General features: G+C 40.4%; 1 protein-coding gene across 5 annotated transcripts in view; it reads right to left on the bottom strand.

Annotated features, from left to right (window-relative positions):
* ITGA6 (integrin subunit alpha 6) overlaps nt 1-23187 on the bottom strand; it is a 44232-nt gene that overhangs the window by 4628 nt on the left and 16417 nt on the right. For 3 of the 5 annotated variants that reach the window (XM_075430939.1, XM_075430940.1, XM_075430941.1), the window contains exons 2-25: nt 20055-20182; nt 19618-19697; nt 17817-18072; nt 16190-16321; nt 14822-14938; nt 13609-13819; nt 12968-13161; nt 12740-12828; nt 11920-12047; nt 10143-10238; nt 9565-9626; nt 8062-8219; nt 6979-7134; nt 6133-6248; nt 5076-5265; nt 4908-4991; nt 4628-4707; nt 4399-4476; nt 4194-4296; nt 2923-3096; nt 1801-1899; nt 1308-1418; nt 1126-1224; nt 648-773 (exon numbers count right to left, since the gene is read on the bottom strand). In XM_075430939.1, coding sequence (XP_075287054.1) covers nt 648-773; nt 1126-1224; nt 1308-1418; nt 1801-1899; nt 2923-3096; nt 4194-4296; nt 4399-4476; nt 4628-4707; nt 4908-4991; nt 5076-5265; nt 6133-6248; nt 6979-7134; nt 8062-8219; nt 9565-9626; nt 10143-10238; nt 11920-12047; nt 12740-12828; nt 12968-13161; nt 13609-13819; nt 14822-14938; nt 16190-16321; nt 17817-18072; nt 19618-19697; nt 20055-20182 — 3067 coding nt within the window. The remainder of the gene's footprint in view (nt 1-647; nt 774-1125; nt 1225-1307; nt 1419-1800; nt 1900-2922; nt 3097-4193; nt 4297-4398; nt 4477-4627; nt 4708-4907; nt 4992-5075; nt 5266-6132; nt 6249-6978; nt 7135-8061; nt 8220-9564; nt 9627-10142; nt 10239-11919; nt 12048-12739; nt 12829-12967; nt 13162-13608; nt 13820-14821; nt 14939-16189; nt 16322-17816; nt 18073-19617; nt 19698-20054; nt 20183-23187) is intronic. The other 2 variants (XM_075430942.1, XM_075430943.1) reach the window with 1 other exon arrangement.

Genomic DNA, 23187 nt, shown 5'->3' with positions numbered 1-23187 from the left:
TCCTATGCCTGTAAAAATTAAGAGGACTGCCCTGTTATATCTGCAACCGCAATTAGCTGTAAAAATGCCAGAGGTAGCTAGAAAAATAGGTACTTGATTTTTGCTTTTGCAAATTGTTAACCTGTTGTTATACACACTTATTTACTTGAGGGTTTCTAAGATAAAAAGCCAATACTACAGAAATTCATCAACACACTTGGCTATGTATTATTTCTGTACCTTTTGGTTATTTTCATCCAGTCTCAGTTTAATGGTATATCTAGTGTGATGAGAACAAAGCCCTGCTAAAACATCTGTAGATAGTTCACAGGAAGTTTTACACCTAACTGCAGAAGCCCCAATTAGCTGTATCCATCCATATCAAAGTAACTACGGTCTCTGAACATTTGTCTCAAGTTTTGCCCAGAGCTCAAAACACTTCCTTGTGAGGATGTGGAAACAGAAAAAATTCATCACAACTGTGATTATTTTCATTCCAAATGTTGCAAAACTGAGAAACTGATAAAGGTAATGTATGCTTTGCACAGTTTGGCTTTGTTTTGAGTCCCAAATACAAATCAAAATACTTAATCATTTCCTTAATTAGTTTGCTGTCTTGTCAGTTGTAGACCAGGAAATGTAAAATAATCAGATGAATAAACACTTACCTTCCATAGTAAGAATACCAACAGTGCAAGCATCAGTATTCCAGCAAAAATAGCCACCAAGATGATCCACCAAGGTACTCCTGTATAAAGTGCTACTGGTTTTGCAGGAAAGACAGTAACACGCACCTAAAGGACAGAAAATATGTGAAGATGGGAAGAGCATTTCAGAACCACCCATGTTTTAATATAAAGCTTTAATTTATACATTCTTATGTCTTCTCTAACAAGATGTCTTCCCCCTCTCATTTACAAAATATTTTTGAAGGAAAAGTTGCTATTGGTATCATTCAACACAGTAATGGATTTTTCCAACCCAATTAAAAGGTGAAACCGATCAGTAATTCAAAATTCAGTTAAAAAGCTAAACTCTTAGCTACTTTTGTTTTAAAATGTTTGGGGGCTTTCCCCCCAGTATTTTGAGATAAGCTGGAAACATCACAACCATAACGTATGGTTAGCATTACACGGCTGAACCTACCTGAGCAACTTCATTTGTGAGTTTAACATTCTTAGCTGCAACAGGAACACTAATCGAAGCCCTAACAAGAATGTCCAGGTAGTTCATTTTGGAGTATTCCTGTTTCAAAATAAAATACGGACATTAGACACAGAAGAGGAAAGAACTCTGACCTTCCAAAAGTGGCAGGCAAGAGGACTTACTTCTAAGAAAGTACTGTTCCACAGTCTGGATCGCAGCACAATAGATGCCTTGCTGTCTAAACCCTTCAGGGGACATTTTATGTCCACACAGCGTGCATTCACATGGCAGTCCTGCAATTACAAATTTCTATGTGTAAATAAAAACATCCTCACAAATTGTTTAACACACCTCCCCCAGATTAAAAATTGGATTATATGCATCATATTTATGTGCAAGAACCCAAATCTGTTTGTACTGACAGCAATAAGAAAATACAATGAAGATGCTATTACCTGTTTATTTTAATGTAGAAAACTATGCAGAAATTCTTTCCCATTTCTCTCTCATCAGAAGATAATCTAAATGGTCAAATTTTAAAAGCATCGATACTTGTATTTAAGATAAAAACAAAGCAAAGAGATACCTTCTTTCACCCTGCCAAACTCAGAAAAGCCCTCTTGCAAGTGCAGGGGGAAGTATGTGACAAGACTACACTTGGTGCAATATACTCACCAGGGTCTTGTATTTTCTTTCTGAGAATAAAGAAAATGTCCTGCTGTCTGTAATCTGCTTCTCTGCAACCTCACGTTTCCTTCTTGAGTTATGGGATTCCTAAAAGGAAAAAAAAAGAGACGAGTTTTAGTTATTATAAGTATCTCTTAATTCTGACACCATACAAGCAAAGAAATAGGAGTTCAGTGCATGCTTTCTTGTTCCAAGATCAGCACATGAGTCACATCATAATATATCCCTACTTATCTATATTTATTGCGAATAGTAGTGTCAGGACAATTACTCAAATTTGAGATTACCTAAAGAAACGTCAACTGATTACTTTCTTTAATAGGTCAATGGGGTTTCAGATTTATAAAGCTTTCAATGCTATTTCCATTTTTGTTCTATATCAAGGGTATTAATGTTACTATGCTAAAAAAATAAGATTGTGCTACGGTCACCAGATGCTTTTTTTTTTTTTTTAACTGTACACTAATAAAACTCTCAGTGAGTGTAATTAACTAATGTAGTGGTCTGACAAGAATGTGTTTATGTGCATGTAGTTTCAATGGTGAAAATTAAAACTCCTCCCAAATAAGATTATATGAAAAAGAAAATTAAAATGAAGGGTCAGTGTTCAGGGAAAAAAATCTTCCTACATAGGCACAATGAAAGGCTATGAAACTCGCCTGACAAATTCTTTTTATCATATTTGTTGTAAATAAGTAAATTCAAGTGAAAGCCCTTTTGTCTTTAAAAAAGTACATGGAATTCCCCCAGGCTGGGGAGATGTTTACTGTTGTTTATTGTTTTCTGTGTAAGAACTCGATCAGATTTCAATAATGCTGATTAAATTTGTTACAGCAATTGGCAATTTCATCCTGTAAGAGCATATGACAGCAGAGCCCACTGCAAAAACAGTCACCACGACATAGCACCTAGCCTTCAGCGTGTTATCCACATTAGCTGTTATGAAGTCTCTGAATAAGCTTAACCCTTGATACAGTGTTCATGTATTGTGCTGGTGAGCTGCTCAAGACAAAAAAAATCCTTGTGGGGGCAAGCTCTTATGCCCCACTATCACATGCTGCGCCGCTTTGATGTTGTGCCAAGTCATGAACAGAAGACAGGGTAACATACCGCAACATGCAAACTATTGATTTCATTCTCAGGTTGACAGGAGACTTTTTCCAAGCCTTTGGAATCTATTTTCATCAAATAAAGCAGCCATTTGCCATTACTGATTTCTTTCGGCCACTGGATGTCCAGGGAAGCAGTACCAAATGTTTTCAGTGGTCTGCCCAAGTTAGTTACCTGTTAAAACAAACATTCTTTAAACTGTGAAATACTTTTTAAAGGGATTTTGGTCTCGACTGAAAGTGTTACTGACCCGGGCAAGTTTTAAGCATGCAGCTAACAGGAAATGTAAAAACAGATGAAAGACGGTCGAAACGGAGTATGAAGACAAAGCATATACTAAAACTAGCACACTTAGATAGCAAGTAAATACAGAGTTTAAACATATAAGGATTAAAATTCCCTAGCGTGAACTTTAAGCAGTTCATTTTTAGAAATCTGTCTTCACGTGAAACAGCAACAACTCCAGTTTAGAGTTAACAAATCATTCCATTACGTAACTGAGGCTAAAATTGCAAATTTACAAGGAACTCTGACACAGAGAGATATCCAGCTCTTGTAAGTCTGGAAGTTGTTTTCCAACCTATTTTTTGCTTTTTTAGTGTTACTGTTCACAATAGCAAGTTCTAAAACAGATATTCTAACTGCTTCTACTTTAACGCGTGCATGCAGGTACAGAAGGAAGTTAAAGATTGACAGAGATGGACTTCAGTCCTGACAAACAGGACAGTGGGGGCTTGCATTAATGGTGTAGAAAAAGCAACTCAGAGTTTTTACAGAACCAAACTCGTCTCTCTTAGCTTTCTCCTGGATTTATTAATTAGGCAGAAGACCAAAACAGTGAAATAGACCCACACGTTCAAAGTGGCTCCCGCCGCGTCTTCCTGTGCCTGCTCACTCCTGCAAGCAGTAACTACAGATACTCGCTGTCTGCGTGCGCCAGCTAACACCTGGGCACGCCACAGTTAGAGGCCTGGGTTTAAGTTTTGTTCCCTGCTTGCATGGGGTTTTATGCTGTACAACTGAATGTGCATGAACTGCTCTGAAGAAATAAGCATACAGCCAGCCTCAGGCCACTGCCTCAAAACATGATTGTAAAATGCGGAGGCCTACAGAAGCTCTAGTCTGCAGTCAGACTGCATAGGCCGAGCAGGACTTTGGGACAAGAAACGCCAGTTTTAAATCCAGCAACTTTTCCAAGTATTTGAATGCAAAAAGAGAGAAGCTCTTCATTTGATTAAAAGCAGCTGCTGGAATTAATCTAAATTACTTACTCTGAATTCATACTCTATGAGGTTTCCAATATTATCTTCCGATTTCATGGCACTCTCACCAACAATGTCACCTCCAAAATACACCTGAGAAGGCTTCGCAACTCTGTTCAATAATAATAGAATAATCAGATTTTAATGAAGTCTGCAGAAAAACTGTTGTCCCCAGCCGTGCCCCCTCCCCCATCTGTTATGCTATCACACTTACCCAGTGAGCGATAAAAGCAATTCAAGAACCACTTTAGCACTAGCTATAATTGGAGTCAAATTAACTTGAGTGCTTGTTCTACAATGAAAAGGAAACAATGCTGTTTATTTTACAAATTTAGTGGTTTTCACATTACTATTAAATTGCTTTTGTGAATCAAACAAATTAATTCAAAATGTTTACAACTGCATATAAAAACATAGTGCTCACACACACAAAAAAATCTTACGTTTCCAACTTCAGATTGATGTCCAAGTCTGTTGTATCAACATTAACTTTAGTGGTACTTAAGATCAGATAAAAGGTTACCTAGACAAGAAAGAACATCCATAAAATATGTAAAGGTTTTATAAAACATATTAACATATGCAGTATTGCAGAAATACACCATCAAGTTCTAGAGTTAAAAAGACAGATCCAAATCAAGTTTCCAGTTATGACACACAGAAACTGGATGACTGCAGTCAGGAATCAGATTTTATAATTTGAGTAAAATAGGTGCAACTTACGTTGGAATTTCTTTTGAAAGGATTTCCAAGTTCACACTCTGCTTGAGAACCATTCTGGTTAGCACCACATGTTAGCTGTTTTTCCTGATTAAACAGAATACATTTAAAAGTAAATATATGCTGAAAATATTTTAAAATGTGAGTATCTTTTTTCTTAAAAATACTTACAGGATAACCCCTCATCTCCCTGAATGCAGAATATGTCAGACTGTCTGGAAAAGTTGCAATTAGTTTAGCTTCATATGCATCTTCACCGTCTTTTTGTGGCTTTTTTGCATCAGATGGATTGTTTGTCACTGTTATTTCCAGGGCAATATCTTTCTGATCTTTCAGAAGAAGCACTGGCAGGCCATTTTCACTACAGAAACAGAATATACAGGGCTTTGAGCATTAGGAAAACAAATGTGTACGAACACATTTCTTCTAACTATGGTTTACCCAAATAGAATTCCCTGCATTAGAAAAGAATTCCTGTAAGACCATAAACACTTGAATGGTCATAGGTTTCTTCCCCAGAGCAGTACTTGTCTCTGAAAGCGGCCAGCAGTTAGCAGGATGTAACAGACTTATACACCCCTCAGGGAGCCAAGAGTTCACAGTATTTCTGAACCAGCACTTGCACCTTGTGAAGCACACGTGGTTTTGGCTGCCAAGTCAGCTCGTGGCACTCGCTGCTGAAGTTGACTGTTGACAGCAAGTAAACATACCTCCTTCTGCTTGTTTTACACCTCCTTTCTACTGTCACTGGCCCTCAAGGGAGGAGGGATGCAGCAGGGTGTTAGGTGCGTGTTACAGTGAAATGATTTCTCTGTTCACTTCTCTGTGACCGCTTGTCTGAGGTTACTAGGCCATAGTATCTCACGTTGTCATACTCGCAGTCAAACTTCATCTCAGAAATAGTTAACAGTAGCACACACAAGAAACTACTGCAAGGCTGGCGTAGAATTTAATTTTTCTAGGGGTTAGAAACTTTTTTTCCTAACTTTTACCCCACACCTGCACAGTTGTGGCCACTTTGTATCCATGTGACTCTGTGCCACCTCTTTTCTTCTAAAACTCAGCCCCACTCCCCCCACCTTCCTCACCCGGAGAGGTCTGTACACCGGGCTGTGCCTGCCAGACTAACAGGAACAAAGCTGCTTTATCTCCCAAAACCCCCTCCTAGAAGTTCTTTTAATCACTTGTTAATAATTTGAATTTTAGCGATGCATGAACCAAGGCTTACATTGGTAAGTAAGTAAACCTGTCTTCATTTCCCTCTCTAGCACAAAACCGGTACTGAAGCTTCAAATTGCTGTGACATTCATTGTCTTCTCCACATCCTTCTTTTAAGAACTCCACCTAAATAAAACCAAAGCACGTTTACTGCATGCCACATGATACTGGCTTAAAACAAGATTTCTGATGTGCACTTCATCACAGCATCTACAGGGAACTTGGAGACACTTTCCTGGACAGAGCAAGATTTTAACCTGACTCTTGCTTCTTGCCTGTCAAGAGAGTTTTTGAGAGACACAGCGCTGATGCTGATAATTTACAACTTCAAATGTGACTAAAAGGCCAAGTTAGATAATTTTGAGAGGTACACTTCTAATCAGGAATAACATCCTTAAGTCTGATTCTTCAGTGAGTGTTGAGGAAATGAGATCTTTTACCCAAGATACTCACTCTCTCTTATGTCACTGCTGCAGAGCTCTAATGCTGTTACAGCATCCTAACCGTGGAAGAGTGAGACCGTACATTGTTTTGTGATGTGAGACAAGTGTTCACAGCAGGCGACAATGGATTCCCATTTTTAAACAAAAGTACATTTCCTCCTAAACTTTTTGGGGAGAGAAAAAAAAACCTAACACCTGTACCAACTTCATCTTTCTTGCAAAAGAAACACAAGATCTAGTCCATAACATTTTGTAGCAAGTTCATAACAGAATATAAAATATAAGCCAGTAGTTACACGTTCAGTGCCACCCCAGTTATTTCCTTCATTCATAATTTAGCTTTCTACAGTCTTTAAAGTTCAGTGATTTATCAAAGTGCAGATTTGTGGGGAAATGGGATATCAAAAGCTTACTTTTGTGGTCTTTGTTTCAGATTCATTTGAATTTAGAATTGGTATAAGATCCGGAAGTGCTCTCTCTTTTCGTGTGGACGGTGAGCTAGAATCCAGGCCAGCAATTTTAACACTGACTGATATCGGAATGGGGCGTAGCTTATCTTTAATTTTTTCCTGTTAACATATTTTAAATGTCATAGTTAGTGTACAGTGCAGGGAATTAAAACAACACAAAGACTGACTTTTTATATACACTTTAGAACAAGCAGTAAAGCAAAACCTTTTCAGGTACATTTGGCAGCATTAGAACTATTCACTATATAGAAACCCGGCATTGTCTAAAAAAGTGCAAGAACAGAAGGAGCCTAGCCCTGCTGTGCCCCCCCCCCGGCTTCCCAATCTGGTGATGTCTCTCACCGTTGAGAATTCCTAGGAACAGATGGTAACTCAGGCAACCGAAACTCACACAACAACAGTAAAATAACACACTTTCTCCCTATAGCGTAAGTTCAAGCTCGTTAATTTGCTGTGGTCAAAGCAGCTTTGGAGGCTGGCTCGTTACTCCTGAGCCGATAGAGAATTTGTTCAGCTCCTGGAGCATCGCCACCCTCAAGGGCCAGCGTAGCAGCCAAGGCAGAGAGCACATACCAGCCTTCCCCGTCCTGCCCATTCAGCCCCTCCGAAACCCATGGGCTAGAATTCTTTTCCTAGCCAGTCACACTGTTAAATTCTGTAACAGTTACTTCTGTTGGAAACAGTTCTCCATTTTTGGCATTTATTCCCTCCCTACTATTCTAAATTAGTTCAGCTCTACTGACCTCCAGGAGCATGCTGCAGTGGCTACAACCTTCATTCGTACTTTGTAAGAAAGGCGACAGGAGGAAGCAAGCACACGTGAAGGGAACAGTAAGGTACTACGTAACTGTGGTTGTTTTCTAGTTTTGAAGCTTTATATTGCATGTGACTTTTAAGTTATATACAAACATACCATAAAGCTGACAAAAAGAGCTTTATGTTTTAAAAAAGAGCTTTTATGTTTTAAAAAAGAGCTTTTGTTTTAAATGGATCTAAATGAAATAAAATTAAAATACTCTGCCTTACCTGCAGCACAAGCTTGGTTGTCACACACTCTTTTGAGTTCTGCCCCCTTAGGGTTGTACTTGCAGTAAACTGATCAGACAGGTGGTCTTTAAACCGCACCCTAGACGGCAGGCCTAACTGCCTCCGCTCGTTTTCTGCTTCAAATGTGTAGTTGATCTCTGTATGAAGAAATAAAGTAGGTCACTATAAAAAAGAACCCTCGCCTTATTAAAAAGAACTTTAATTTCTCCAGGTAGATTTTACAACATTATTCGAGAAGACTGTTTCAGCCAGTGCTGGGCTTCACAAACTGTTTTCAGTTATTTACAAAGCTTTCTCCATCTGTCAGTTTTCTTCCTCTCCAGTTGAGGACCAGGTGCCCTGTGCATGTATCTAAAGTGAACTTCCAAACCAAATCCTTTCATTCCAAAAGCCCCCCACTACTTCACCAGCATGCGGAGCTGGCTGGAGGAGCTGCAATTGCTGCTGTGGAGCCGGTGGAGGGCTGAGACTCAAGACCTGTGTAAATACTCTGACTCCGCTGTCCCCGATTCCTGTTTTGTCCCAGATAGCACCTAAGCAGCCAGCAGGATTTCGAGAGCAAGGTACACTGGTAAAAGCAGAAGTGTGACTAGAGCTTTCTAGCTCTATGCTGAGGCACGTTTTGATAGATCTGAACTCTGTGCATCTTGTAATCATCTCTGTATTCACCGAGCTAATTCAGCGTTGCAAGGATGGGAACAGCCCCCAGCATGCCCAGCCTGGGGAGCGTGCAGACGGGCACCCATGAGCTGCCTCTGGGAGCAGGAAGCACTTGACCTCTTGAAGGAACAGGACCTTATTCAAGAACATCTTAAGGATTTTACAAGTAACTTAGAAACTCAAGACAACACAGGAGAAGGAGGAGGTTTGGGCTTCAAATTCTTCTCATTTCTTCTCAACATCCTACACAGTTTTCTGAGGTGTAGTAACAGCAGCATTGTAACAAGAGGAAAAAAATGGAGGCATGAGAAACTAATGCTTTACATTTTTAACTACATTTATGGCAGTCTTCTGGGCTCCTATTAATACAAAGATTTTTTATTTCAGTTACTGATTTCCACAAAACCATTTTCATGAACACAAAACACTGATTCATAGGGTAAGTCTCCAATAAGAAATTATGCTTACTAATGATATATAAAAAGGGCTTTTGGAACTATTTCCTAAAGCGGCAGTAACCTAGAGAGGCAAAATGTGTTTGGTCTGTATGGCAGCAGTTTGCTCACTGGCAGTTTTATTACCCAGAAAGCTTGAGTTCAGTCTGTCATCCACAGAACTTCCTAACACACCAGCATGACTCTAAATACAGACAGTGTGATAGCTGATTGACCTTAGTATTGAGTCACATTTTAAATTTGACAGTCACAGTCTAAGATGAGTCACTATAATTTGAGTGCTGTTCTTCCATTATATGCTCTAAAAGAAAAAAAAAAAAAACACCACATGGCAAACAGATGAAAAATACTTATCTTCAAAACTTACTTATTCTTGGGTTTAAATCACTGGGGTTTGCGGTATACTGAAAACATGCTTTCACATCCATCCTGTAAAAAGTGACATGAAATTAATATTAACTTCAATAAGGCATGGTCTAACAGACTGGAAAGTTTTAATAGTCCATTGAGTGACATTATCAGTCTTATGACTGTAGTTTTCATGCTAGAACAGTAATTCGCTGCTTACTAAACTGAATTACGAAGCAACAAAAAATGGTTAATAAGCAACTAGAAAAAATATTTTCTGACATTTGCTCTTATATCTCTACTTATGAGAAAGCTGTTCAAGTTAAGATAATTCTATGTGTTAAAAGTCTGAAGGGGCAAAGTGACATTCATTTTCAAAAATGGACATTATGACCAGAACATATTCCACACCTTGTCTTTAGCACAGTGGTCACAGCAAATCCAGGAAGTCAAAAACGATCAAATGTAGGTACACTGCTTAACCCACATGACTGTCCTGTGTCTTCACTTCAACACCATCTCTGACTGAACACATTGTGACAACAGAAAACTCAATACACCAAGGCTTCTGATATAATAGTTTTTTTAAAAAATTACCATATTTCACTAGGGTCCTCAGGGTTCTTTTTCTTTAGATCAATTCTGTCAGGCTGTACTGTAATGCTTCTTCTAATGCTTATCACAGGCCGAGATCTTCATTTGGGGGAAAAATGGGGAATGAAAAGAAAGGGAAAACAAGAAGGACATTTTCTTTTAAGATTAATGCAATAATTCACATGAATTCCAAACGCACTCTATGCCTGCACTGACTTGCAACAAAGACACCCCAAGAAACACAGTTTGGCTTTGGTAATGGTTAGAAACAAAATAAAACTACTTAAAGCTAAGAAAAGCATGTCACGAAAACCAGCTAGAGTTGTACTAAATGCCTGACAGGGGAGCAGGGTACATTAATGTGATGTTGTGGTTGTCATTTTATAATACACATATAAAAACCAGAGAATTCAAAGTGATGGTTCCAACCCCAGTGGCAATTCATCCCCTGTGACCAAGTGTAGGTACTACAGTTCATTCAGATTAATGTTCACAACAGCTTTAATGTGGAGCCTGGGTGGCTGTGGGAAACAATGTTTTCATTTCCCAACTCCTCTGCATGTAGGCTGTAACCATAATTGAGCCTGACCTCTCCTTTCTCTTCCTTTTTGGAAGGGACAAGAAAGGACAGTTCACATCAACAAATGAATGAGCTGATCCCGCTCTCACTGAAGCATCTAAGGGTGGTTTAAAACAGCCAGTAAGCCACCTCCTCCTGTTCTAGCAAATTTCATTTACCTGGGCCACCTCTTGTGCTGATGGTCACCATAAAGGTTTTCGTTCTCACCTTTGTGAAAGTTTTGGTACTGCCCTTAGCAGCAAATGATTAAAGTTCCTTTCGAGTAAGCAGAACACTTGGTAACCTAACCAGCTTCCCTTCCACCTACTCTGTTCTCTTCCACAAGCAATACCAGTTGCTTTTGGTGGGTGCTGTTTCAGTGTAATGTACACAGATACTATATACCTTAAAGATAGGATCATCAAAAAATTGTAGGAAAGGTCGTTCTGCCTGAAAGGTAGAGTTGTTTTCATCCCCAAAATGGAGATAACCAGTTTTGGAGCTTCTGCTCTTTCTCCTTTGGGACCTGACAGCAACCACCAAAGACCAGAATTTAATGCAGCATTCACAGCTCAGATGAGGAGACAGTCCTCTTGGTCATTACCAGTCATTCAACTTAACAGTACATTATACTGGAAAAAAAAGCAGAGGGCTGCAAAAGACTGTGACCTCATCCCTAATTAAGGCACGTGCTACAGAAATCCAAAAGGATCCTGTCTGCAGGGCGTCCTCACCGCTGTTCTATGGACCCCACTGCAACCTCAGCAAGGCCGTATTTCTCACTGCCTTTGGATCCTCAGCTATTGAAGAGGGGTTTGGTTTGGTTTCGTTCTTTTATACAAGAGCAGCACAAAAAATCTCCAACAAACGTGTCAGTTAACTTCTCCTTTCTTCAAGGAGAAGAATTCACTCCCTTAGTTCCATCAAAGGAATTACCACAGGGCAAAGCTAGGGCACAGATACACTACGCACACCAGCACTCCACAGCAACTGTCCACGTTCACCCTCCTACCCTGTACTGATTGTAAGGCAGCTTCTCAATGAGAAGGGGGTATAAAGTGACAAACCAATTTATGGATACCCTCCCCCCCAAATTTCCATCTTCTAGAAGGAAAAATAACACTCCAGGCCAAAGAGCTTTTTGTCACTTCTAAGCAGTTTGTTTTTAAAAAACTAAAACCAAAACACTGGTGTAATTAGTTACAGTTCTGTATACAATACCTGAACACAGATACAGAATCTGAAAGGGAACCAACAGCAATATCAGGGTAGGAATTTTTATCCAGGTCCATGTTTCCAGCAATAGAGTAACCAAAGAAACTGGTGCTGGTTTTTTCACCATCAAGAATCTAAAAAGTAAAACAGATTGAGGGAATTCAGACATTTACAAGCTGTAAAAGTGAGATAAGTAGCAAGTGAACATCATTGTCTCATGGCCAGGGGAAAAAAAAGATAAGAGATCCAATGAAATAGGACCTCTGTGTTCGGGTAAATCATGACACTGAAGTGCCACAATGAGTTGCTTTTCTTCCAAGAAGTTACTTTGCAATAGCAGTGAGTACCAGAAATGACTGTTTTGCATATGCAACACTCCTAGAACAGTATTCTAGGACATGTAATCAAGTTCCATTCTCACCTTGCAGATGGAACACGGTGGTCCTCAAGAAAAAAAGAAAAAAGGCATAAACAGTTTTTATTGAAACAGGAAGTAAAGTAGTAGTAGAGAAAGAGAAAATGAAGAAACTAATTGTTTTCAAATCCCCAAATTTCTGTCAAAAAAAACAAAGCTTACACACCTACATGCCTTCTTCCTTCTCTACACGTTATTGGTGCCAAAGGACTGCCCCAGAAAGAAAAACATTTATTAAAATCAAGAATTTGTAATCTTTCTGGTCAGCAGTGCAGTCTTTGAAGGGTCCTGTGACTCTTCTGCATACCCACCACTCCACTAATAGTAACGGAAAGGGAGAAGATGGACAGCCCTCTCATTCCTTTAATTTTGTGCAAGACTGATTATATATAGTAAAGGTTATTTCATTACCTGTGCTGGTTTTGTATTTATTCCATTCTTGGATCCATGATAAATGTATACTTTGCCAAGACCATCATATGGAGCCCCTACTGCAATATCTGTTGAAAGTAAATTGCAACATCTATAATCATTCGTACTCTTTCTGCAGCTTGCAATCATGGTAAGGGTTAAGATGTTCCAAGTCTGACATTTGCAAAAAAGCCACACACCTTTTTGCTGCAATCGTTTTTCACTCACCTGGATATCCATCCTGATTAATATCCCCAACATTTTCAACTGCAAGACCAAACATGGAGTCCGCGGTTCCGTTTAAGCGAATAGGTTTTATTCCTTCCCATTTGCCTTGCCGGTTAATGTAGACGTACACAGCACCGCCAATATCCCCACTTCTGTCAAAATACTGCGGGGCTCCAACAACAATGTCTTGCCACCTTAAAGAAAAAAAAAAATTGGTGCTTTTACAGAAGAACTGTGAAAAATAACCGGTCAGACCGTGGTCTCACAGTCAGCTAGCCAAAGAGCTGCTGAACAAAGACTGAAAAGTACGTTAAACTGTTTGAGCAGCAACAACTCCGCTGATACTACAAGCACATTATATTCCCTTTGTGATGTACAAGGATCTTCTAAGGCCTGCTTTGGGTATGAGAGTTGCTGCTTCTTTCTTTGTTTACACTAGTTGTTTAAATAAAACTCTTTAGATCATTAGAAATGTAGACTGTGTTCTGACTGGTTCTCCGAGATGGTCGCCATTTCCTCCAGCAAGACATGGAAGGCGAGGCTTGGCATTCCTTGTACTTCTAATGTGAAAAACCAAAGCAGAACTAAACCAGACTGCCATCCTTCATTATACAAGCAGCACGAGTTAACGAAGGCCATACCCGTCGTTGTTGAGATCCACAACAGCAACATCATAGCCAAAAGAAGAAGCCAGCCCTTCTCCTTCAAACATGTGTTCCAGTGAAAGTGCTCTCTGATTCTTCTCTTTTTTCAGTAAAACCACTGCTCCGCTGTGGTTGGCTCTTGGGGCACCAGACACAAAAGTCATCTCATCCTGGGAGACAATTCCTTTACCAGAGTCCAAAGAGAAACCTTTAACCAAGAAAGAGAGAAAATATAAACAAGCAAACTAATGGCTCGTATTGTTAACAGGAAAAATAAATTCCCCTACTATATTAAAGTGGTATATTGAATAGAAGTTTTGTGTAAAACCGAGTATGATACCCTGGGAATTCTCCGTGTCTCTTTGGACTGGTGGATGCATGTTTACAAGTCTGCACTCCTCCATACATTACACTGAAGTATTTTCCCACAAAACAAATTATTTCATTGTTCATTCAGATCTACTTTTCACGGACACCAAATACAAGATCAGTCTTAAACGCACCAGCTTAGAAATGACCACACCTTACCACTTGAATATAGCTCGAGCATTTCACCGCTGGCAAAACCGTTACAGAACTGCCCAAGTACAAGTTGACATCGCTCTACTGCGAACATACAAAAGGCACTGCACAGGCACAGTGTTTTACATGAATGATGTACACAGTATTTGAGAATCACTTTACGCAGTAATGGTGAAATTGGCAATTTTGACTTAATGCACCCCTAAAGGACATATTCAAACAAATTTAGTCTTAGTATTCTTCATGGAAATCAATACATTTTAAAAAACAGGAAAAACTGAGTTAAGAGAATATACTGCATATACTAATGTATCCAGTAAAGGCCAAAGTAGAAAATTACGCACTTGCAAGGAAGAAAGCTAGCAGCCAGCAGATAGAAATCTCCCTTCTGAAACACTTCACCACCACTAAGAAAATTCTCAATTACAGCAATTCAGAATGAGGCAGTTTCAGAAGAATTCAGGGAGTCCCACCCAGGGGAGGGATGAGAGGGTTTGGAGAAATGCATGACAAACCAATGTTTCTTTGAAGCCATGTCATTTTGCAAGCTACTCATCATCCGACTCCCTGTTTTTACATGCTTTTACTTGCAATGTATTGGAGATGAGGGGGGATGGAGGGGAGAGGCTCATGTCAAAGGTCTGGAGATAGTGTCTGACCAGATGCTCCACCTCAGGTGGTCACAAACCTAAGTAGCTATTCATCATTACATCCACCGGTTTGTCCACCTGTGTGCCGGGAGGCAATGTTTTGTACACAAACTGATCTGGATGAGTATCAGATACAGCTGTCAGAAACAGAAGACCTGTGAACAGGAGTGAAAGATTGAAGAGAAAAAAACAGTAGTTAAGGAAAGCGGCTCCAACCATGTTTATTTGCCATCTGAACAGAGGGAACAGCAGGCTTGCCTGGAAGTGGGTTTGACTGTGACAAATCAAACAAGGCAGTGTTTACATTTACAAGATAAATGCATTTGTTACGAAACACCAAAAAGTCCGTATTAGTCTGTTCACAGCAAAAGGCACTTCCACAGCACTCCTCACCAATTCTTATTTCACCAGAAGAGGCTATCAGCTTGTCTTTCGAACATAAGCTCTTATGATTCCCCCCCCTTTTTTTTTTACATACTCAGTCATTACTGCTCATATTTAACAGCAGTTTACGTTGTTCTATTTCTCCTAACAGGTATGTAGCTCCAAGCTGGCTCTTTTCTTGACTTGCTTTTACTTTTTATATTAGCAATGCCCTTCCCATCTGTTCAGCTTTCCACCACTCACACAGAAATTCCAGTTTCAAGTTACCAAAATTGTATTTGTTGCATATGCCAGAAGCAGTGGATCAGTACACCACAGAAATCTGTGCTAGAACAGAAAGGTTCTTTATGATTCAGGCTTGAGGCCTTTCCAAAAGCGCAGCGAAGCCTTTTCTCTGCACCAACACATCTCACTGCTGTCCAGTAACATCCACTGGCCTAAGGACTCATTTCTGCTTTTGTACTTGCACAAAGGGCAAGAGACTCACCTCCTGCAACACACACACACACAAAATACAAACACTACTCATATTGTAGTGTTTTAAAGGCCTGTAAAAAGGCTACTGGAGTTTTAAAAACTTGAAGAATAAAAAAAATTGCGCTCACCTACCAGGAAGAGAGAATGCAGTCTTAACAAGTTACATGCAGAAACTCAGATTTTGACAAACCCTCTGATACCACACGGCAAAGACCCTGTGACTAAGGACTACGGATCCGTACAGCATACTCACCCTGAGAGTGACTGTCATCACTCCTGGAGCATCCATAGGTCCCCACCACAGCTCTTAAATCTCTCATTACATGAGCAGCTCTTGCAGGTCCCCCAGCAGGTCCCTACCATCTTACACTGTGAACTGGCCCATAACTGTGGAGGGAGATGTGAACTATCCCGAATCGCTGACATGTTACAGGGTCCACAAATGAAGGCTCTTCTGCTCCGATCTGATATCTCTGCACCAGGCAGGCTGGGATCACAAATGTTTAAGAAGCCTAAAGAGATTTACCATATGTACGTAATCCTACCTAAGTAACTGTTAGCTGGAACAGGAACTAGATTCTTATCTTGGCGGCTCTCATCACCGACTTCGTAAGGCCCATCATCAAATATACCCAGATCATAAAATGTCTGATTCTTTTGCTCTGCACGAACCACTCCTGAGGAAATGAAATGATAAAATAAAAGCAATGAATGGTGAGGGAGAAAAATAACAGGCTAATGGTTTCCAACTAATATTTTGATAAATGAGATAGCGACTGCTGTTTAAATGGGACAAACACAGAACAGTGCAGTGGGTGAAAGTGTTTTCAAAAGGCAATGAATTTTCTACGTTCCATCTGTGTGCCTGAATCTCACGCTGCTCTACAGAGAGGCCACGCAATCATCTGGAAAACATGGGATACTACAAAATTTCTCAACAAAAACATGGGACCAACTTGGCCAGGAACCACCCTCATCGCACAGCTCTTAACCTCATAAAGCCTCTCTTAAAAGGGAGGTAAGTACGCAGGAATACCAAAAACTGTTCAGCTATGGCAAACACCGGTCATATATTTAGCAAGTGTTATTTAAGGGGAAAAAAACATATTGTTCAATAAAATGCGTGCTTCCCTTGTATCAACAGGCACATTTAACATTTTGGCAAGCAAAAACACATTTTTCCATGATAGAAGAGAGTACTCTATGACTGATACACTGTCATAGCACTTCCCTGCAATTAAAGTAAAACAGTGTCTGAACTCAATATGCTGTTTCAGCTTGGTCAGATTTTGTTGACAGATATGTGGAAGATTAAGTTTTCACTAAAGTACACCTTGCACCAGAGCTTAACTCCAAGATTTCACGCGGTTCATATGGCAGGCACAGGTGTACGAGGGGAAAAAGTGTAATGGCTCAAGGATCAGATGTTCTAAAGAGGAAACTATTTACAGCTGCTGGTGTAATGAAGCATGATGGGAAAAATCACTGTAAGAAAAAGAGACGTAGCTGGCCACTTAGATGCTTCTCAATATAAACTAACAGAGAAAATCTATGGAGTTTTTCCCTTAAGGTTTGGAATATCTCCCAGGTGATACAGAGTACTTGGCTCTTAGATTATCCGTGGAATTTTACATGGATATCCATGGATTTACATATGAATACATGTCATATTGCTCTGTTCAGTTATCCTCTTGCAATCCTCCAGTATTTAATTTGGGAAGTACTGCTTTCCATAGACTTCATAAAGTGGAGAATACTGCAGGACAAACAAAGATCTCAGTGCAGCTATCTAACATTTGCTCAACTGCAGGAAAAAAGGGTGGTCAAGTAACTTTAAAATAATTTAGTCATTTGTTCCAGTATGGCAGTCTCAAAGCAAGCACTCAATCCCACCATAAGACTGAGACTAATAAGGGAAAAATTTGCTATACCTATGTGCAAAGTTCCATTATCCATTCATAAGTACTCCCTCAAAGATATGTAAAGGAACTTCAGTAAATCCTTCTGATACAGAAGCATAATATTTTGTGAAAACAGGGTGAAACAGTTAGATCCCTATTATCCCCACCCCTCTCAAAAATAAAAAAAAAACCATTAGAACTTGGGATGCAACCCTTGTGAGCCATCTCAGAGCAAGTGGGAAGGGCAGGCAGGAAGGAAGCCAGGTCGTACCTTTCCAATTGTAAGTGCCTGGGGCACCAAACACAATGTAATGATAGTCTCTAGTGAAAGTAGCAGCAACACCTTGCTGACAGGAACCAAACTTCTCATGGCCTCTTAAACGACCATCACAGAAACTCCATACTCCATTATCCATATCGTCCTTAATAGTGAGATCCTGGCTCAGCACATAGCACCTTCCAATGATGTCCCGGGTTTCCTGCACTGTGTTTACATACTGCCTTTTCTCATAGCGATGTGCACATGTCTGCAAGACAGAAGAAATGAGAAGTGATGCTTTCAAGTCATCCACGAAGGCTGGTCTCCTTCAGCAATACTTCATGCTAGCAATGCTGTAAGTCACCTTGTAGACACATCCGTGTTGCAACGCAGAGAGAGTCCACTGTTCCCTATGGGCAACACGTGAGAAAAGCTGGGCGTCTATGGATACAAGTCAGAGCAACCAGCTTCGTGGTCAAGGAAGGCCACACGGTGAAATCCCTCTTCTCTGTGGGATGTAGGGGTTTCAGCCCTAAAGCCTTTCCTGATACCTAATCCCTCTCTTTCAAGAACTGAGGAGAGAACCACCCTGTCTCACATAAAAAAGAAGTGGCTATGTTTCCCCACAGCTGTCACGAGTTAAATGACTTACGCACTTATGTAGGACACAACAAACCAATTCAACTACCATCTACCTGGGACTATACAGAACTCGCTCCTTCCAGAAAAGTGCCACAGAGCGGAGGCTGAAAGTTCTTCCACTGGAGGGGAGGGATATCCAACTTCTCACGTTGGATGTTCCGCTTGCGGGATAACCATCACTGGCACAGAGCAGCAGCACTGAGCACAACCTGTTCCTTAACCTTTTAGACTGTTCACGTGGGAACAGAATTCCAATCAAATCTTTAACACAAAGGATGAATAGCCACTAGGTTAAGCAGTGTAACCAACAAACTGCTGTAAAAAGGTGGAACAACCAAAGCCCCTTGCCAGCAGTGGTTTCTGCGGAAGCAGATGCAGTAGCAGAGCATAAGCAAGCCGGGTTTCTCAGCCAACGTTATCTTTTCTATAGTTCCTATCCAGGCTCAAGCATGAAGCAAACACCCAGCTGCTCCACACCTAGGGCACGGCAGTACTGCCCTACTGCACAGCGGCCTTCAGGCTGCCCACACCTCATCTAGTCAGTGCGTTTCCCACTTCGCACTTGCAGAGAAAAGTTCCTTCTCAGAAAAGACAAGACAGCATTAGCTAATGATTAATTATGCAAGGAGCAGGACTCTTTCCACCTGCTCTTCCCCCCTTTGGGTTCCAAGGCAGACTGAAGCAAGTTATTACTGTCTTGATATCCTTAAACAACTGCAGATTCACACCCTGAAGTTGCCCGCCTCCAGTTCTGGAAGCAGTGACATTAACCTGCAGGAATATAATTAGATGGGGAAGCTTCACTGCACACACATTTTACGATATAGCAGGTACCCTGCAGCACCATGAGAGATTGATTTAACTGAGAAAGAGCTAAAAATGTAGCATTCTCTGGTAACTCCTGAAAGCTTCTGAAAATAAACTGTCCATTCTAGATTGTTGTTACAAAGGTTATAAAGAAAAGCTAACTCACAGTCAGAAAAATAATTTAAAGCTTTTACAATCTCAAGTGTCTTTCTTTGCTAGGGAGACATTTAAGCCTGTCCTTACAAGAAAACAAAAGAGTAAATAGAGGAAAGTTACCTCTCAGAAAGCTGCGCAGAAACGCAGACCATTCAGAACATTTACTATAGACCCAAAATGTTTTTATCAGTTAGTCCTTTAGACTTACCACCACATTTCCTCCTGGCCCCTGACTTTGCACAGTTACACCCATCCATTGGTCTTCTTTACTCTCCATCTTCGGGTCAGCTGCAGAGTATCACAATACAGCTTCAAATATTAACATTTACCTACTCTTTTTTTATTTTTTTTGAAGTCCCTCTCAGAACAGGCCCTTCATACAGTACAGGAGACAGTCTGCAGATGGCAGTGTCTGTACATTTTATCACTGACAACACCCATTTTATTAAACACTTCAAGTGTATTACTTCATGTCACATAAATTTACGAGAGAGTAAGAACATCCAAATCCACCAAGATTTAAGCATCTTATGCTATCTTAGCAACTAAGCTACAACTTACTCTGATACAAAAAAAGTTATGTATAAATTCATAGAAGCAACTGTCAAACAGGAAAAATCAGACCAAAAGTGCTGAGGAACTTACTCTCCTGATCAAATATGACCCGTGTGCAGCGTGTACTGGGAGAGGCGATGTCACAGCTGTACAACCCTCCTGTTCGGTTGGCTTGTTGGGATGGAAAGGCCTTTTCCCGAGGAGCTCCAACCAGCAATCTGCACGGAAAGAAGAACAGTTTCAAGGGATTTGTAGAGGGAATATTTGAAAAGAGGAAGGCAACAGAATCAGCATTTTCACCGGGTTGCTAGAGATTTGCCGTGCAAACATTTGAAGGTGGATGAAAAGCCGCATCATAGCACTGTTCCTTTAAACAAAAACAAAAGGCAGAGGGGGCTGTAAGCCGTAATAGTTCTGCAATTATTGGACCTGCAAACCAGTAAACGTATTGTTATTACTGCTCTTATTGTTGCAACGTTCACTGAGAGTGGTTGACAGAAATTTTGAAAAAGTAGGTGTCTGGCAGTTTTGCAAAAGCCATCCTTCTGTCAGGGAGTCACGTCGGGTATTTTTTGCCTTACTAGAAATTTTTGGTAAGGGTAGGAAAAGTATCATTACTAAAAATTACCACAACCCCCCGAAACAGTGAATACAAGTGCTTTCAGGTCGTCTTCTAGACTGACGCCAGTCCTGTGCCACTGGTCAGCTGAATTTACATTAAGAAAATGTTTATGCAGTGTCACTAAAGAAATGGGACACAAAATGAAACCGATGTATTATGAGAAAACACCCTTTTTTAAAAAAACAGAACATTACATCTATATTGTGAAACAGACAAGTTTTCATCACTTCCACAGAACGAAATTCTCCCGCAATCCTCACTTTGCCCTCACGAAGGTAACCCCCTGAATGGTGAAGCCTTCAGGTAAAATATTTGCTTTTGACAGACAGGTATATAAAACCAGGGCTCAGAGTGTGGGTGGGTTTTGGTTTGAAGTGTTTCCTTCTTTTCTCCCTACATACACCTGGCATCTTTTTCAAGCATTTTTTCAGAAACACAGCAGTCATCACAACAGTTTGTAATCTAAACAACCATGCTTTTAGAAAGGCCATTAATAAGTTCGTTTTCTAATTTTGGCAACAGTGCATTTAACTCTAATCTCTTACAGTAATTATTTTGCAAAGCATCTGTTTCTGAGCTATTCCTAATGTGGGAATAGATACATTTTCTCTTCAGTTCTGTTATCCCCCAGGGAAAGACAGATGAGTTGTTGTTTTGGTTTGGGTTTTTTTTTAAACATTAACAACCATAAATTTAGGAAAGTAGAGTCACTGATTTCCTAACAAATATAAATCTTTATTATTTTTACTTTTTCATTCAAAGCTTGGGGGGTAAATATGATGTATTGAATTTCACTTACAGAAATTTGATCAGAAACCTTTTGTTTCAACACCGTGAACACAACTAAAAGCTCCTGGAATTGAAATATTTCATTTGGTTTAGTTCATCCATCTGCACACTACTGACAGCAGCCATGCTAGATCAAGATAATTATGACCCTGTTCTTTTCTACGGGATAGCCAGACTGTATCCTCTCGCTAGCTCGACGGCACCGTGTACAACATACGACCGGTGTGACCGCCATCTGGACAGCAGTTCAGCCAGAGGGAAGACCTACGGAGGCACCAAGGCATAAACGGCGTAGCCAACAGAAGATACAGTGACAGGATGTGCCACCTGACATAAGATGCCCCAAACATTCAATGGCATCTCAAAGAGATACCTGCCGAGATCAACAGATGAAGAACACAATCATTCAGCCTTCTTTTTTTTAAAAAAAAAAAAAAAAAAAAAGTGCATCAATCCAACATGATCTCAAAGGAAACAGGCGACCTTCACTTCTTCCCAGTGCCCACGCGCTCTGTCCAAATCTTGCACAAGTTGTTTTCCCCTCATCTCGCTTAAGTTATTTTCCACTGTAAGCAAAGTATTTCAAAGCAGACTTACTTAAAACCCTCCAGACTGCAAAGAACTTTTGTCAGGAATCCTGTCACTCATCTTCAAGGCTCAACAATCACAAAAATCTTGAATCCTGCTAGGTACATCACTGCAAGTCCTTATTCCCCACACAGTTCAACAGCAGCACAAGCTATGAACAGGCCCTTGCAAAGGATGAGATCAGTTCAGGTAGATGCTATGGCAAATACTGAAATGTAGTTTCAAGTAGCAGCCAGATGCATTAAAAAGTGGCGTAACTCCTTTGCACTGCTTCACTACTTATCTGCCCCAAAGACCACAGCAGAGAAGATTAAACCTATGCTTCCAGGTTCGCCAAGACAGGTTACTAAAGATAATGAGGTTATAAACATTGTGAGGATTAGCAACATTATTAGGAATGTAAGTAAAAGTCACGTGCACCAAATCTTCAGCTGAATAAATCAAGCAAAACATAAAAATCCCTTGTCAAGCGCGCTGCAACTTGCAATCTGCAGAGCCGCTATTCTCCTTACCTACTGTTGAAAAGGTACATTTGAAAAATCAGAATTCTATTATAGAAGCCAAATTAGTTCACTTAAAAATAAAAGTGCGCACAAAACTAAGGAAGCACCACTGAATTTCCGCAGGACTGCCGCCGTCCAGATGAACTGGCCTGTACACTGCGCTGCGCTACGTGCTCAGCAGAGTCCTCCAGACCGAGGACACATTCCAGTCATTACTGTATGGCTACTTCCTCAGCAGCATTTTATTACAAGAATTTTAATCAAGTTTGAGCTCATTATGCTGAAAATGGGTTAGGTTTTTCTGCAGCTATGCACGTTTCATTTTAGCTTTCTCAGTGGCAAGCAAGACCTCTGTCTGCAAAAGGAAAGAGGTAAGAGGAGGTGCCCTCCCAGCTGCCGCCACCTCCTTAGATTAGCAGATGAAACACTGAGATTAAAACCAAAGAACTTCCTCTGAAATGAAGACTGACAAAATTTAAGTTCTTCATTTCTCTCCACCCGTAATCACAGTATGATTTGTTTTATTCACTTCTCCCTGAAGGTGTTACGAGGGCTGTGGTCACTGCTTTCAACTCAGGTCTGAATGCCCAAAGTCAGGCTCCAGAATCCGTATTTAGATACCAAAATAACGCCCCAATCGTCAGGACTGCAGAGTCCAAGATGGAAACCCCAGAGACTCCAACACGCAGACAGTTTGCCGTATTACGATGCAGAGAACAGA

This window comes from Opisthocomus hoazin, chromosome 9, assembly GCF_030867145.1.
Source record: "Opisthocomus hoazin isolate bOpiHoa1 chromosome 9, bOpiHoa1.hap1, whole genome shotgun sequence".
Lineage (NCBI taxonomy): Eukaryota > Metazoa > Chordata > Aves > Opisthocomiformes > Opisthocomidae > Opisthocomus > Opisthocomus hoazin.
This window is presented reverse-complemented; position numbering and strand designations above follow the sequence as displayed.